The 16,138-nt window shown below is 32.9% G+C and overlaps 1 protein-coding gene across 10 annotated transcripts in view; it reads right to left on the reverse strand.

Annotated features, from left to right (window-relative positions):
* The window catches only part of CEP152 (centrosomal protein 152), a 90,375-nt gene that overhangs the window by 60,584 nt on the left and 13,653 nt on the right, over window positions 1–16,138 (reverse strand). For 9 of the 10 annotated variants that reach the window (XR_004232376.1, XM_031955158.1, XM_031955154.1 and 6 more), the window contains 6 exons: window positions 15,702–15,805; window positions 15,370–15,439; window positions 10,362–10,637; window positions 9,540–9,708; window positions 4,616–4,753; window positions 3,305–3,444 (listed from right to left, as the gene is read on the reverse strand). Coding sequence is in view for 9 of the 10 variants with exons in the window: in XM_031955158.1 (XP_031811018.1) it covers window positions 3,305–3,444; window positions 4,616–4,753; window positions 9,540–9,708; window positions 10,362–10,637; window positions 15,370–15,439; window positions 15,702–15,805 (897 nt within the window). In the remaining variant the exon portion in view is untranslated. Of the gene's footprint in view, window positions 1–3,304; window positions 3,445–4,615; window positions 4,754–9,539; window positions 9,709–10,361; window positions 10,638–15,369; window positions 15,440–15,701; window positions 15,806–15,996; window positions 16,101–16,138 lie in introns of all 10 variants that reach the window. The other variant, XM_031955156.1, reaches the window with a different exon arrangement.

Here is a 16,138-nt window from a genome sequence, read left to right on the forward strand (position 1 = left end):
CTGTGCTCTTTTTTAATAAAGGAGATTTCAAAACAACAAGGAATATGCTGGAATAATATTGCTTTGATACTTTGCATAGTTAGATTACATTCTAAATTTATCATGAACACCAAATACTTGGTAAAAGTTTTAGATACAACAATTACTATAAAAAAAAAAATCTAACTATTATCTTCAGGAGAGTGGATAGAAAAAAGAAAAGTTAGTCTTTTAAGTATTAGGATCTATGGTTCTACTGATAGAAGGAACACAGGATAAAGAAACTCTAGTTCTCAAGTCATTTTAAAATTACTTAAATGACTTTAAATAATTAAACGACAATTAAAAGCCTCTCATTTTTAAAAAAATTAATTTTATTATTTTTTTCTGATTAACAACTAATTTCCCCTTCCACTTACTTCTCCCTCCAACTTCACAATTTAAAAAAAAAGGAAAAAGTCCTCATAATACACAGTCAAATAAAACAAATATCCCCACTGAAACATTACCAAAAATATGCATCTCCTTCTATATTTTAAATCTATTACTTTTTTGAGAGAAGATAGCTGTCATGATTCATTTTCAATCCTCTGAAAGCATGGTTTGTGTTGTATTAATTAGCTCTAGTACTAATATTTTTGAAAGTTGTTTGTCTTTATAATGTTGTCATTGTATAAATTGTTCTCCTAAGTTCTGTTTGCTCCATTTTGAATCAGTTCATGGAAGTCTTTCTAGTTTCCTCTCAAATTGTCCATTTATCATGTCATACCATAATATTCTGCCATATTAATTACTGTAATTTGCTTAGCCATTTCTTAATAAGTAGGCAGTTGCTTAGTTTCTAATTTTTTTTCAATTACAAAAAGAGCTGTTAATATTTACTGTATATATTTTTGGGATTTTGTCATTTTGCTGCCTTATTAAAAAAAAAGTTGCTAGCTAATTGATGTATTTCAATCATTTTTCAGGAGAGAAATGCTTTATAACATCATAAGAATCTGAAAATATTCACGGAAACCAGCAACACATTAAACACTTTAGTATTAAGATAGCTTATTAGAAAAGCTAGATATTAAGGAATCTCAGATCACCCTTCAAAGACAGACATTTTAAATGTTACATTTTCTAAAACCCTATAAGATCAAAACATGTAATGGCACAAAAATAAGTTGATATCCAAATTAAGACTGTAATTTAGTTAAATAAATGTCCAGTATTTCTTATGTAAAAATACAAAAGTAGAAGAGAAAAATGCATTAATGATTAAATAAAGAAGACAGACCTTACATATTTCAGTCTCAAAGACTGAGTACTTAATAAAATACTCAGACATTCTATAGTAATAGAGAAATGAATTACAAAGTCCTGAAGGCCACCTTAGTAGAACCCAAAATTTAGTATGTCCAACCATAAAGCAAAGAAAACTTTTGGCCTTAGATAGAGTATTCCACATATTAAGCATTTAATAAATATTTGAGTATAGTAATTTATTTAGCATGTCTCTTTTCATCTGAGAAACATATAGCTAAATTCAGGAAGGATCAGCCATTAGAGGATAAATTCTTTTAACCACTGCAATTCATAAAGATGATTTACTAAAATATGAAGTACTATAGTGAGTCATCAGTCTTCTGAAGAAATTAGTTATTTCCTGGACTGAAGGACCAAGGTCTCTGAACGGGGTAGTGAGAATAGGTCTAATATAAGAAGTACTAGGAGAAGTAGGATTAGGCCTAGAGCATCTTTAATGGTAGAGATTTGTGGCCCACCTCAAAGAAGAGAGTGTCATAGATGTTCCAGGTTGACTGAATAATTCTGGCCAAGCCATTTAATCTCTTAGTGCCAAGCAACTCTGAGACCATAAATTACAAAGATGCATTTCCCTACATTCACAAATCACAAGTCTAGTTCCATGATCCCATCCCTAATAAATGAACTCAGCATTTTATGCAATAGATATTTAATAACTACTGAATTGAATTATAGAAGTTCTCAGGTGGAAGATATCACTGTAGACTGTTCAGTTTGGTAAGGCTTCTTTGCCTTCTTGTCTCAGTAGACCAAGTATATACCTAAATTCAGTAAATACAGGCCCAAATTAAAGTCTCTGACCCTTCTAATGAAGATGGATTTTACTAAAGTTCTACAGTTTCTTGGTTCTCCATCAACAACTTAAAAATATTCAGAGATAATAATATAAATGAAAATAGAAGTAGGGAAGAGAATGGGGAAATTAGAACAAAATTATTTTATTTCATGGTTTCCTTTTTTTAATTTCTCTTATTTTTGTCTTTTAAAAAATTTTTTCTCCCCTATTTACCCTTTCCTCCAGACCTACTCACAAACCTGATCAGTTCTCCCACAAGAAAAACTTGTTCCTTTTTTTAAATCCAAAAGGTGGGGAGGAGAAGAGGAAGGAGGGGTTCTGCAAGCTAGAAAGTATGAAATAGCTACAGTTCATTCTCTCTGCTCTCCAAATGCCATACCATTGGTCTCGCACCTTAAATGACTCAAATCAATTGATAAACATTTAATGAGCCCCTACTATGATCATAAGGAAGTTGCTAACAAGTAGTCAAATTACACAAAATCTCTATGTTATAAGGTCCCATGATAACTAGTCAGAAAACAAAAAGTAAAATAGAAAAATGACTAAACAAAATCCCATAACCATTTACTTTTTCCAAATCATCTCCAATCCTGAGTGTCCACTACAAAGCAGGCACTTCTTTAAGCTAGGAATACATATACCAAAACAACATATATATATACGCAGAACAGCATAAAAAGAAAAATAGCTGGAAAACATTTCTATGACATCTAGGGTCTGAGATAGCATTCCTACTTCTCTCTAAATAAGATATATAAAGGTTGATCCATGCAAGTGCAGGCGCATCCTTAGGACAACCACAAGGAAATTGATTTGAATCAGAGAAATGGCAGCAAAAGGAAAGAGTTTTAAAGCATTTAATACAAAATGGTATTAAAATAAAAATTTAGATACAGTCAAATGAAACTATACCCAAAAGCTTCCACTCCTTTTTTTTTTTTCAGAATACCAAAGTAAATCAAAATAATTCTGTTCAATCTGATTTATAAGGAAAAGAGATTTGAGACTCAAGAAAAATCATGAAAAAAATTCTTTGTTGTAATTAACAAACTATTCTCTTTGACACCAAAGTCAGGGTGCTTTCCAATGGACCACATTGGCGCCCCTTAATTCACTAATGTCCATATTTTAAATTCAGACTGAAAAATGACATTATATATAATATTAAGCTAAATATTAAGAATTTGTAATAATTGTTCAGTTAGAAATACTTACCTGTTCTTCACTGGCTTTTAATGTTTGAATTTGGGTTTCCAGTGCTTTTATTTGCCCTTCAAATTGTATCTCTTTCTCTTTTCCTTTCTGAAGGAGGTTCTGTGATTCTTGAAGACTGAATGCTAAGCCATCCTTTTCATCTAAGGTAATAAAAATGTCACAAATACTGTTAGAGGCGGGTAGCCTCAATTGCAAAGATACTTATCAGAAATCAGGGCCTGTGCTATCACTATTTTCAATAAAATCTGAATTATCTGACAAAAATAAATAATGCAATTGCAATAAACAAGTACAAGAGGAGTATACTTTAAATGTTACAATATATATATTTTCAAAAATGCCTGTTTGGGGGCAACTAGGTGGCGCAGTGGATAGAGCACCAGCCCTGAACTCAGGAGCACCTGAGTTCAAATTAGACCTCAGACACTTAACACTTCCTAGCTGTGTGACCCTGGGGAAGTCACTTAACCCCAATTGCCAATTGCAACAACAAAAAGCCTACATTCATCTTGTGTCTATCTCTCTGGGTCTATTTGTTGACATTGTCTCAGGTTCCATGGTAAATGAGATTTTATGTTGTTAAATTACTTTGATCAAAAATGCCTTAATCAGAGAATTGTTGTGCAAATGAAAGCACCACCATGACAAAAGATGAAAAAAAAAAAAAATCAATATTCTCCTTTGAGTATATCAGGACAATTTTCTCTCTAAAATACATGCTTGAAATTTGAGGACAATTACATTTATTTAGTCAAAGTAAGCACAGCTGAAACCATTGGAAATTGGAACATTTCACTCCATACTATATAAGGGTTTGATGGCCTCTTTACCTTACATTATCCATAGAGCTAAAAAATGTGTACGATAGGTGGAAGGAACAGGGGGTATGAAAAGAAGGAGAAGAGACAGAAAGAAGAAAAAAGAGAGGAAAATAAAGTAGAAAGCAGAAAGGAAAAAAGAAAAGGGGAGGGAAAGAAGGAAGAGGAAAAGAAGAAGTAAGAAAAAGGAGGAAATAAAGCAAGAAAATAATATGCTATGGAAAGAATATTAGTTCTAGCCCAATGGGGTTCTAATACAAATTGGACAAATAATCTCACCTCTCAATTTTCTTCTTTGTAGAATGGTAGTAGATGACATGATCTCTTATACATTTATCATCACTACCACCTTCCCCCCACAGTAAAAAAAATATTGCATTTTTAAGATTAATTAACATAAAGGATTGTGTAAATGAAATATAAGCATCTCCTAAAATTTGTATCGATATATTCAATACAAATATTGAAGTATACAATTTTCCTTTCACTTTACCTTTTAACATCACAAGCTGGTGATTCAGATATCTAATTTGTCGTTCACTCTCTTCTAGCTGCTCACACAAATCAGTCAGTCGCCTCTCTTTTGCTTTATTAAGAACCTGAAGCTGCACAATTTGCATATTTTCTAAAGCTATGACACAAAAAACCACTTATTAGATGAAAAATATAAATACAATTATCTCAAGCCATTTGTTTAGGGCTATTACCTGCCATTAAGAAGCTAACTCTAGGTAGGAAAATATTAATTTAGAAAATAATTCAGATGACTCATAAAGAAATGTGTATTTAAAAAATTATTGTACATGCATACTCAGAAAAACAAAGAAAACAATAAAAAAAGAAAATTAAAAAAAAAGAAAAAGAAAGTTTAGGTAGTCTTGTGATTCAAAATACATTTTTTAGAAGTAAATTGTAAAGCCCTCTTTTAAAAAAGTTTCTGTTTATCAGGGACACTGATACATTGTTGGTGGAATTGTGAACACATCCAGCCATTCTGGAGAGCAATTTGGAACTTTGCTCAAAAAGTTATCAAACTGTGCATACCCTTTGATCCAGCAGTGTTTCTACTGGGCTTATTTATACCCCAAAGAGATACTAAAGAAGGGAAAGGGACCTGTATGTGCCAAAATGTTTGTGGCAGCCCTGTTTGTAGTGGCTAGAAGCTAGAAAATAAATGGATGCCCATCAATTGGAGAATATTATTGTTCTGTAAGAAATGACCAGCAGGATGAATACAGAGAGGATTGGCAAGACTTACATGAACTAATTCTGAGTGAAATGAGCAGAATCAGGAGATCATCATATACCTCAACAACGAGACTGTATGAGGATATATTCTGATGGAAACGGATTTCTTCGACAAAGAGAAGATCTAACTTAGTTTCAATTGATCAAGGATGGACAGAAGCAGCTACACCCAAAGAAAGAACACTAGGAAATGAATGTAAACTGCTTGCATTTTTGTTCTTCTTCCCAGGTTAAGTATACCTTCTAAATCCAATTCTCCCTGAGCAACAAGAGAACTGTTTGGTTCTGCACACATATATTGTATCCAAGATCTACTATAACCTATTTAACATGTATAGGACTGCTTGCCATCTTGGGGAGAAGGGTGGAGAGAGGGAGGGGAAAAATCGGAACAGAAGTGAGTGCAAGGGATAATAATGTAAAAAATTACCCTGGCATGGATTCTGTCAATAAAAACTTATTAAAATAAAAAAATAAAAAAATAAATAAAAATGTAAACACTTAGAGAACATCATAGGACAAACTTGAAACAATTAGTTCAATTTAATTTCTTCTATAAGCAAGAATCTTTTTCTTTTAAATAGTAACTTCTATAATTAAAATTCTAACTTTGAAGCAACAGTTAAATATGTCCAGAGAAGGTAGTATTAAACTTAAATTAAGAAAGAATAAAAGTTTTCAAAGAAAATTTTATATTTTTAAATAGAAAAAAAAAAGTTTCTGTTTATGCTTTTGAAAAAACAATAGAAAAAAGAAAGAAAAGGAAAAAAAAAAAACAAAACACTAAGAACATTGTCACATCCCTAGCAGAACATCAGGGAGGATTCAAAATATATAACAATAAATTTCCAATTCAAGAAAGGATATATAATAGTAGAAGAAGTTATATTCATAATGTCCATCTTTGCTTCTTGGTAGATTGTTCTTTTGTTCTCTGCTGCGCATTTTTTTACTTTATTACATATACATTCATATCCATCCATATGCATATTCATATATCTATTGACATGCATATATAAAGTGCCATGCATATATACACATTTACCCATATGTAAACATGCCTCTAAAATAATGTTAGTATGGATGACATATTATAATGTAGATTTCTCTTTGGATTGAATCTTTAAGTTTGACTTTGTCTAAAATCAATGATTACTATTCTGTACTTTTTTTCTAATAAATTTGACTCCTAATTTTTGTCATAGCCTTTGTGTATATCTTTTCTTTCCTATTCCTGCCAGCTCCTACTTTAATTCTGCCCCTTAACTTGCCTTGTTATTACTTAACCTCTCCCCAACCCATAGATTACTCCCCTTGTCATTTTCTCCCATCCTTTGCTTCCCCATCCACCCATTTTCTTTTTTCTTTTTTACTTTCTTATTTCTTTTTTACTTTAGGGGAGTGCTCTATCTTTCATGATATGTATGTAATGTTGCCTATTTAACCCTTTCCTAATGTGAGTAGATTTTCATAATTGAGTCCTCCCCCCCCAATGCCTCTGTTCCTATTCTTTTTCTGCATCTCATTTGTATAAATCCTTCTTCTGAGCTACCCAATTGTTGATGTCAGTCTTAAATATTCCATGATAAAAAAAAAACATTTTGTTCATGTTAAGTTCCTTGAAAATCATCTTGGATATTGGCTCTTATACCTAAAATTTTCTATTGAGTTTGGTGGAAAGTCCTGAAAATTTCTAAGTTTGTCGAATGTCCACTTTTTCCCATGAAATATTATGGACAATTTTGCTGGATATGATATTTTTGGCTGCAGGCCTAGTTCTTTTGACTGCTGATACATATGATTACAGGACCTGAGATCTTTTATTGTGGCTGCTGATAAGCCCAGTAAAATTCTAATTGTAGCTCCAGCATTTTTGAATGTTTTTTTTTTCTTGTTTCTTAGAAAATTTTCTCTTTGAGCTAGGGGGTTTCAAAATTTGGTAATAATATTCCTATGTTTTCCACAAAGGAGGAGTGTGGTTGTTGGATCTTTTTTTTTTCAATTTCTACTTTTCCTTCATGTTCTATTACTCCAGGATAATTTTCTTGGATTATTTCTTACATTATTGTGTCAAAGTTCCTTTTTTCATCACAGCTTTCCCAGGTAGTTCAATTCTTAGTTTCTTTTCTTGATCTGTTCTCCAGATCTGTTGTTTTTCTTATGTTTCACATTCCGTTCTATTTTTTCATTCTTTATATTATTTTATTTCTTGGTCTCATAGCTTTACTGGCTTCTCCTTGACCAATTATAATTTTCAAAGATTTATTTTTGTCTTTAAGATTCTATATTAAAAAAAAAAAAAAAAAAGATTCTATATTTCCTTTTCTAGTTGGATAACTTTTTTTCCATAATCTTCTTGGATGATTTTTTTTTTATTATTTTTAGTTATTCTTAAATGTCTCGCATTTGATTTTTAAATCCTTTTTTACATTCTTCTATAAATTCTCTCTGGACAGGCAATCATTTAATGTTACTCTTTGGGGTAGAAGAAGCTTTTTATTACTTCAGTATCTACTCTGAAGGTGAACCCTGGTTTTCACTATTCCCATAGTAATTTTCTATGTTTAGTTTTGTGTGTGTGTGTGTGTGTGGTTCATTTTTTAAAACGAGAAATAGTAATGTAAGTACCTCTAATCAAGGTAGAGAGATAGGGACTCTGCCTTCACTTTAGCTCTTCCCTCTGACTTGTAACCCCAAACCAAGAGCTCTCCCTTCCTGCAAGTGTCTGTAGCCAGCAGCATCCCTACCCAAAGCTTCTCACCCAGCATGCTGTTTCCTTCTCTTCCACAGCTGTGTCTCTGTAGCACAGCTGGACGTGGTGCTCCTAATCAGCCAAAGCTCTCTCTGTCTTCCTGGACTCAGACCTCTGACTGAGGAGTGAAAGTCTCTGTGGTATCTGCTGAGGCTCCAGTCACACCCAGTTTGCCCCCAAGGATCCCTGCTTGATGTTTGTGTGGAGCTAGCCAGGAGGTGTTTGCACTTCACATGATTATCCCCAGTCAGGGGTCTTTCTTCAGATCTTCTCAGGTTATATCAGGAGGACCCCTATTCTGCCACAAGTTTTCTTGGATTTTTCACCAATCTGTCTATATTTGTGCTGAGGCCCAGATTTGTTCTATTTGTGGGAGAAATCTGGAGAGCTTGAAATTTACTAGCCTACTGTGTCATTTTCTCAGAAATCTCCTCATCACACATCTTTTAAAGAACTGATATACAACTTATATTTAATTTTGGAAGTATGTCTCCTTTAAAAAAAAAAGACTACCTTGTACAAAGACCCCTTTTATATACTGATTCAAAAATCATAATAAAAAATGTAAACACACAAAAAATTCCTGTGGAGAGAACAAAAAGGGGACAAATTCTAGTATAAGAAATTCATTCCTATATAACCTTTTGGTCAGTTATGGCATATTTCTAACCTAGCAACAAGAGTACCTTTTCTTTGGGGTAAAAAAAACAAAACAAAAACAACATACCACTACCATACCAGTTTAAGCTATGTGTAAATATATTATGAAGAGGCTCTAGGTTTGATTTCCTGGGCTCTAATCCTTATAACACTCTGTGACCTTAACTGCTCCAAGTTTCCTGTTTGTCTGTAAAATGAGGAGTTTGGACAATGAGATGTCCTCTAAAGTCCTTTCCAGCTTTGAGCCCATGAACCCAACTATATTACTTTCCTAACTATATTACTTTCAAAAGTATGATGTAAATAAAAATCAACCATTATTATTTGTTTATACTGAAAAATCTGAAACAGAAAGAAAAAAATACTGCATTTTGTGTTCCAAATTATATTATGGCAAGAAAAGAAATGCTAATGAAAAATTCCTCCATCTGGGTTTCAATAAACCAAATAACTAAGCATTTAGTGGAAAGAGAACAAGGAATTAGGAAATCTGTTTCTAGTCCTATTCTGAACTAAATCACCATATCACTTTGGGCCAGAGACCTCAAAGCTCCCTTTCATCTCTAAATCTGAGATCTTATGATACTAATAAATCACTTAAGCTCTTCGGGCCTTCAGTTACTCATTTGTAAAATAAGGAACTGAACTAAATAATTTCTAAGGTTTTTTTTTTTTTTTTTTAGCTCAAACAACTAGAAACTTCTATGTACTATAAAATATATACGTGAGAAAAAAAGGTTTAAGTCATGATGCTTACTTTCACCAGGCTCCAAAAATTTTTGCTCCATCTCTTCAAACTCATCATTTCTAATTGTTCTTTCTTGGGTAGATGAGATATTATTTTGGCTGGAGGTTTGGTATGGTTTATATGTCACTTTATAAGACTCCAAAGCTTGACTAGGAGAAACGTGTGTTGTACCAAATTGCTATATTATAACACATATGAAATTGATGTTAGTTTACAAATAGTTTTTAATTTAACAAATCTTTAACAATATTATCTCTGTGCTAACAAATAACTGTTACAGAAATAACACAATCAAATTCAATGCCTTTAAATCTGCTGATTGTGTTATTTCTGTAATAATAATTATAATTACAAATCTAAACTTAGATTCAATGTCTTTAAATTTGCTAAGTTTATACATAACATGGTAAACATGAAAAAATTAATACACATCAAATAATTATGAAAATAGTAAAAAAAAAAAATTTAGCAAGAAAGTTGCACAAAATAAAATCATCAATTATATAGCTTTGCAGGATCATTTAGCTTTGTCACTCTGAGATGGTATCAGGACACTTTGGTTTTTCATTGAAGCACAATGAAGTAGCAGTAGCAGCCAGAGGCTACAGAAGTTCAGAAGATAAATCTCATGGTCATTTAAAATAAAGCTTAGATTTTTCAATAACTGTCTTCATAAACCCTCTATTTTGCCATACTGACACAAAACTGTGGTTATAGATTTGAACAAAAAACATCATGCTAATATAGTATAAACCTGAATCATATTCACAGAAATCTTTGTATATAGAACAACTCAAAAGTTCATCCCTTTAAAAGCAATTCTTAAAATACCTGAAAATGTTCCCTTTGACCATCTGGAAAATTTATTATTTTGGTTGGTTGGTTATTAAATTCCTGCTTCTGACCATTGGTAAATGGCCTAAAGTTTTCAGGAAGTTGATATAAATCATGTTCATAGTCATTTGAAGAACCATAACTGTTTCCACCTCCATCAAGAACTTCTTCAATATAGCATCCAGTATATGTATCTTCATTTTTTCTGTGAAGGTCTTCCCAACCATTGGCATGTTTTTCTTCAGGATATAAACTCTGAACATCATGATAGTCCTATTAGAGGATAAATCAAAAGCACTCAGAAAGAGAGAATCTCAGAATCAGAAGGGATTTCAGAGGCTATTTAGCCCAACCTATATCTGACCAAGAATCCTCTACAACATTAGTCATAAATGTCCATCTGTCCACTACATGAAGGCCTCCAGAGGGAATCCACTTCATCCCAAGGCAGCAGCTCACTATAGTTTTGGAAGCTGTAATCATTATAAATTCTTTGCCACTTCTAAACTCGTTTGGCTAGTTCTATTCTATTAGGCCAAAAGAAAACAAATCTAATCTGTCTAACTACAAGATAATCCTCCAAATATTTGAAGATAAAACTATTTTCTTATATCTTTTCTCTTAGACTAATCACCTCTAATTCTTTTAAAAGATCCTAATAAAGCAGAGTGGCAATTCCTCTCATCTCCTTATGAACACCTTTTACTTATATCCTTTCTAAAATATGAAGCCAAACTAATGCAATATTTTAAACATGGTCTGCAAGGGTTACTGAGGAACTGTTAATTCATAAAACAGTCTAAACTAAGTTCAGCTCATTTGGTAGCATATCATGATAATGACATACTGGGTCTAGTAAAACTTCCAGATCTTTTTCAGAGGATCTGTTAATGTCCATTTTCCAACCTTATTATACCTCAGGATAAAATTTTTTTGAGCACAAGTGTAGAACATTTTATTTCTATTAAATTTCAACTTATTAAATTCAGTCAATAGTCCTAACTTATCCAAATCTTGTGGGTACCTAATTCTGTCAATATATTAGTTATTTCTCAATTTTGTTTCATTTTATTCAATAAAGATGTCTTCCATGGCTTTATCTTAATCTCTGATAAATTACACCAAAATGCCAAATAGATTCTGAGCAGTCCTTTGACAGTCCTTCTTCAAAGACACTTATCCGTTAATGATTATTTTAGAACATGAAACTGCTTATTTAGAAGTTAATTAGAAGAAACTTATTAGTACATGAAACTGCTATTACGTACCCCATGTAATTTCTTATCCACAAGAATGGAAGGAAAGTCTTAGATGTTAATGAAGAATCTGACATAGTATTTCTATATCATATACCATATAAAAGTTTACTATAGTATACCCCAAAGTGACTAGTATTCCTCTAACAAGTACACAAAATATACCTGTCAAAAAAGGAAATGAGATTAGTCGAGTATTATCAATTCTTCCTTACTATAAGGTTGGTACTTTATCCACTGTGCCAACTAGCTGCTCCAGCATTATTAATTCTTGATGAAGCCACACTGATTTTAATAAATACCATAATTCCCCTTATAAATACCCACCAATGTATTTGGTAACATATTCTAGAACTTTGCTCAAGCTCACTAGCATTGTTTCCAGTTTTTTGAAAATTGGGATGTTTTTCTCTAATTTGCAACATTTCTCTCATTCTCCAAAATCTTAAAAAAATTATGACAGCATTTAAACAATAGCAGCTGCCATTTCTTTTCATACTCTAGAGATAATTTAGTTTAGCTGGCTTGGTGGTATGGGCTTATTAAAGGTATAGAGACATTTTAGTTCCTTATTTGTCAAATTTCTTAATTCAAATGTCATCTTAATTATTTTTGTTCTAGCCATTATAATCCAAGGTTTATTATCTTTGAAAATATAAATAAAACAAGATCTGAATAGTTTAGCCTTCTATCATCTGTTATTATCATCCTACCCATTAGAAACAGTGATCCCCTCCCTTTCTTTGGTCGTCCTCTTACATCCCTTATCAAAACAAACTTTTTTTTTCTCTATCCTTAGCAAATACTCCCAAACATGGCTCATGTATCCCCAACACCACTCATCCAGGGCTGTGCTACTGCTTTAATTTATCATTTACTTGTTCTAAGACTAGCTTCTATAGGAATAGAAAGTGAATTTGTAATTTCATTGGTATAAGCAACTCCCAAGTAATTCCCCCTCTACCAACGCAAGGTTGGCATTTTTGCTGTAACAAATTATCTTAGAAAACATTAAGTTAAGTGACTTGTCGAGGCTCACAAAGACAACATATCAGAGGTAGGACTTGAACCCATGTCTTCCTTTGAGACTAGCTAGCTACCCACTATATTTCAGTATTTTTTATTTTATCTTCATGTATTTTTTAAATTTTGAGTTGGTCAGTAAGTTTTCTATATAGTTACATAAATCTTTATAAATAGATTCTCCTCCTTATTGGTTAACATCTTAATAGTCTTTTGGCTGATTTCTCCTATAAAATATTAAATCATGGTATCCTACTTACTCTTTTTCTGAACCCCTTAAAATCTACCCCCCTCAAATCTAGTGGCTGCTTCAAACAGTGCCCATCATCATAAACTCTATCACAAACTATGATACAGGACACACTTACAGAGTTTCTAGCATTTCCACTTCAGCAGTCACTTCTTCATTAAATCAGGTCCAGAAAAGCAGTTTTCTTTGTTACTTGTACCACCTTTTAAAGGATTAAATTATCCTTAAGGTAAGTCACAAATTATTCAATTATTATATTTCTGGCCAAAAAAAAAAAGACTCCAGCAGGTATCCGGATAATTAAATCCTCATTCACTATAATAATATGCCTCTAAGACAGGTCTGTAATGTTTTTTCCCCAGACTCTTCATTTAATTCCTACTTCTTTCCATAAGATCCATAGTATATCCCCATGATAACACTGTTTCTGTTTTTCCCTTCTCCAATATTTCTCTATATTTCCTTGCTTAGATTCAGACTTCTTTATATGTGTATTGATTCTTAATATAGTATGAGAACACTCCTCTTGGTTATCGGTTATCCTCTTTTCTATAAAAATACTTTCCTACAGTTATATTCTAGTGATAAGTCCTAATGTATCAAGTATCAGAGATAGATGAGGTTAAATCTGTCTCATTTTAAAAGAATCTCTTGTTCACTCTGTTAATCACCTAGACTTGATGTACACAGGTATGAGCTAGGAGTTCTACTGCTTGCTTTTTCTGGGAAATGAATCTAGTAAATTGCTGATCCTTTCCTGACATTTTTCATCTTAAACTACTATCTCTGATACTAGCCTTATATTTTCTTCTTCTCTTTTTAATTTAATCTAATTCGCAGGTCTCCAAATATTTACCCCAAATAAATAGCTTTTATCAGCCCTTGTTAAGTATAATCTATCCCTGCAGAGTTTAAAATCATCCCTATATTTTAAGCCGTGGTCCTAAAACCCAAATCCTATTCTCAGATATAATTTTCGTACCCAGACTCTCAAATTACTGTACAAACCTTTTCACTCTTTTTTTCTCCATCTTTAATCAGTACTAGCAATAAAGTAATACATCTCTAATGCACTGAATTTTTTTTGGTCTAGTTTTTCATAATCTTAAGCAATATTTTCTAGGTTACTTATAATAGTATCATTTGTCCCTACATAAAACATTAAGGAAAGGGTGATAGTCTTTAGATTTAACAATTCTTGTGATTTTTTTTTATCATAATCTAGCTACATGCCCTGGAAAGACAGCAGACTCTGTATAGTTTATGTGAAGTCCATAAATATCTGTCTCTAGGTATCTATCTCTGTATCACTCATCAAAAATAATTAACCAACACTTAATCTCTGCTTCCTCGAGCCCCTAACTAGATAGTTTTTTTTTTACCTGATGGCACCTATGGTTCGATATCATCACTTTTTTGGAACACAAGAAGTCACTCCTTCCCTATTTAAAACTTAGTTGTAAATGTTCATTGACTATTCTTTTTTCCCTTCTCTATAACATTTTTCTACCCTCCAACATCCTGACAGGCTGGGATTCATTCCCCAATGCCTCTTCAAATCTTATTTCTTCTGTTTTTTTCTTCTTGAAGCCCTTCTTTCAAGGAGTAAATACTTCAAGGAATAAATAAAAATCTTCTCTGATAATAAGGAGAACAAAGAAGCATTTTTCTAGCCCTTTGACCTTCTCCTCCAAGACAAAGTCCAACTTGTATTTTGTGAATGTGATACTTGATAATAACAGAAACAAATAAATGGCCCATTTGTTACTCCTTAAAGAGTCTTCCTTTATCACTTGATGTTCTGATACTTACCCAGAGAGCTCTAACAAGAAGAGGATGACTGGGGCTTTGCCCCAGGGAGTTAAAATTTAGAGAAGTGTATTTACTTTCTCCCCATTCCAGCCCTATTGTCCCATGTTTCATGATCCTCTGCTAGTCTAATGGCACATCTGCAATTCAAGTGACTCTTGTTTCTGTTGATGAAACAACCATCCTCAAAAGAACCGTCCTCTTCTCTGAGAGTTTGGTGGCCTGATACATCATGTTTGCTACGTAATCCTATAGCATCCCAGAGACAATGGAGACAACTGCCTCAGCATGTGCCCAACCTTCACTTCCTCTTGGGGATTGGGACTGTAGGGAAACAGGTTAGGCACTCTAGGAGGATCAGCTACTCCTTCACTCAACTGTGAGTAGCTTGCCCAAAAGTCACCCATTGCACAATGAAAGAGAAGGCTAGTATACTCCAGTGAAGATTTTAAAGCTGGCCTTCACACAAGCAGTGATCTCATGATCTCTGAGATCTCTTATTCCTCCCTCTCTGTCACCAATCTGTGTCATAATCCCTACTCATGGCTCTGCTTACCACAACGACCACCCCTGCCACTAAGAGATGTCTTTAAGGGATGGAGGCAACTTTGAAAAGATAAAACAGATCATTTTGACTGCATGAAATGGAAAAGATGTTTATACTTACACTTTGGGATTTAGGCAGTACTTGATGTTTATCCCAGCTGCTTCTTTCTGATTCTTGAACCTGATGTTCTCTTGACAAAAAAAAAAAAAAAAAATCACATTCATTTTAGAGTCTACCTTTGGAATAGATACATAAAGCTTTATAAATATCAAATGCTCTACATACATTGCAAGCTTAAAACAATGAAGTAAAGTTAAGAACACAAGATTGAAAATAACCATTTTAATGCTCTAATTTTGCAAAATATGTCCAGTTATTTACTATTACTAGGATATATAGGACATAATAAGAAATAATCTAGGGGGGGGGGGTTTCCATTTTTTTTTTCTTACTGTGCCATTGTGGCATCCTCACTACAGTCAGAAAGGTTGAGCTCTGGAGAAGAGAGGTCATCATCCAGCATATCATGAGGAAGGTCTGTCAATAACTGCTGCAGCTGAAAAATAAAGGTTTGAATATGAAAAGTTAACCTAAATTCCTGGGGGATTTGGACTATCTTATACAGAACACATAAAGTTTCTTATATGAGAGATAGTTACACAAAGAAGTAAAAAAAATGTTTCTAACTGATTTTTTTTGTTTGTATGTGTTTCTCTTTTTCAAAAAATTCAAGAACACTTTCCATACTTAAAAAGATCTCTAACTTGATGTATCAGTGTGGGAACACTGCAGTAACATACACCACCAACATCCTCCTAGGCTTTACAGACAGGCAGTTTCAGAAGTTGCCCCTGAAAAAACAGCAGCAAAAAAATAAATTATTCCCTAG

Source organism: Sarcophilus harrisii, chromosome 2, assembly GCF_902635505.1.
Source record: "Sarcophilus harrisii chromosome 2, mSarHar1.11, whole genome shotgun sequence".
NCBI lineage: Eukaryota > Metazoa > Chordata > Mammalia > Dasyuromorphia > Dasyuridae > Sarcophilus > Sarcophilus harrisii.